This window comes from Mandrillus leucophaeus, unplaced genomic scaffold, assembly GCF_000951045.1.
Source record: "Mandrillus leucophaeus isolate KB7577 unplaced genomic scaffold, Mleu.le_1.0 Scaffold29, whole genome shotgun sequence".
NCBI lineage: Eukaryota > Metazoa > Chordata > Mammalia > Primates > Cercopithecidae > Mandrillus > Mandrillus leucophaeus.
In genome coordinates, this window is record NW_012103031.1 from 2,570,437 (window position 1) to 2,571,990 (window position 1,554).

The 1,554-nt window shown below is 53.2% G+C and overlaps 1 protein-coding gene across 4 annotated transcripts in view; it reads left to right on the forward strand.

The window, feature by feature from the left end:
- TMEM130 (transmembrane protein 130) overlaps positions 1-1,554 on the forward strand; it is a 29,806-nt gene that overhangs the window by 15,825 nt on the left and 12,427 nt on the right. For all 4 annotated transcript variants that reach the window (XM_011985801.1, XM_011985803.1, XM_011985802.1 and 1 more), the window contains one exon: positions 1,143-1,302. In XM_011985801.1, the coding sequence (XP_011841191.1) occupies positions 1,143-1,302 (160 nt within the window). The remainder of the gene's footprint in view (positions 1-1,142; positions 1,303-1,554) is intronic.

Below are 1,554 nucleotides of genomic sequence, written 5' to 3' on the forward strand. Positions count from 1 at the left end.
CCTCAAGTGATCTGCTCACCTCGGTCTCCCAAAGTGCTGGAATTACAGGTGTGAGCCACCGCGCCTCACCAGTTTTTTTTTCTTTTTAGAGAAGTAGACACAGGACAGTGGTCCCAGCATGTGGAGCTGTGATCAGTGGAACTGCTAATTTTTCCTTTTTTGAGACGGAGTCTTGCTCTGTCACCCAAGCTGGAGTGCAGTGGTGTGATCTCGGCTCACTGCAAGCTCTGCCTCCCAGGTTCACGCCATTCTCCTGCCTCAGCCTCTCAAGTAGCTGGGACTGCAGGCGCCCGCCACCATGCCCGGCTAATTTTGTTTTTGTATTTTAGTAGAGATGGGGTTTCACCGTGTTAGGATGGTCTTGATCTCATGACCTCATGATCCGCCCGCCTCCCAAAGTGCTGGGATTACAGGCGTGAGCCACTGTGCCCGGCCATTGGAACTGCTAATTTTTCTAGGGTCACCTGACATTCTGAAATATTTCCCAAAAGTTCCTTTCAAAGCTTATGCATTTCCTTCTTTTTTCTTTTTTTTTTTTCTGAGATGGAGTCTTGCTCCGTCACCCAGGCTGGCATGCAGTGGCGCGATCTTGGCTCACTGCAAGCTCCGCCTCCTGGGTTCAAGCGATTCTCCTCCCTCAGCCTCCCAAGTAGCTGTGACTACAGGTGTGTGCCACCACACCAAGTTAATTTTTGTATTTTTAGTAGAGACAGGGTTTCACCATCTTGGCCAGGCTGGTCTTGAATTCCCCACCTTGTGATCCACCTGCCTTGACCTCCCAAAGTGCTGGGATTACAGGCGTGAGCCGCGGCGCCTGCCCATGCATTTCCTTCTGACCTTGGCCATCTTTTGTGTCAGAAAGTTCAGGGTCCTGGTGAGAGGGGACAGGAGAGAAAACAGTGAATGTGACAAAATCCTCTGGTGTTCAGCAGTGTTCATGCAGCAGGGGGAGGGTGTGGAGGCCTCTGTGTTCAGGGGTCTTTGGGGAAGTGGGGGGGTCCCCTCTCCCTGCCTAGCTCTGAGAGCCAGAAGGTCTGGCCAGGGAAGCGGTGGCTTTGACAGCTGCCCACAAGGTCTCTATCTGGTTCCCTGATCCCTGAATCTCCAAGACTCATCCTCCCGTGTCTCTCTCTCTCTCTCAGAGTTCCTCGTTGGGGACCTCGTTGTCACCCAGAACACCTCCTTGCCCTGGCCCAGCTCCTATCTCACTAAGACAGTCCTGAAAGTCTCCTTCCTTCTCCACGACCCGAGCAACTTCCTCAAGACCGCCGTGTTTCTCTACAGCTGGGACTTTGGGGACGGGTAGGTCCCTACCCCTCTGCAGGCCCTACAGCTGTCACTGGTGCCCCACCGTCTCATGCACTGTGCAGGGTACTCTGAATCTCCCCACTTTTATTTTTTTTTTTGAGATGCAGTCTTGCTCTGTCATCTAGGCTGGAGTGCAGTAGTGCCATCTTGGCTCACTGCAACCACTGCCTCCTGGGTTCAAGTGATTCTCCTGCCTCAGTCTCCCCAGTAGCTGGAAATACAGGCTTGCACCACCACACCTGGCTA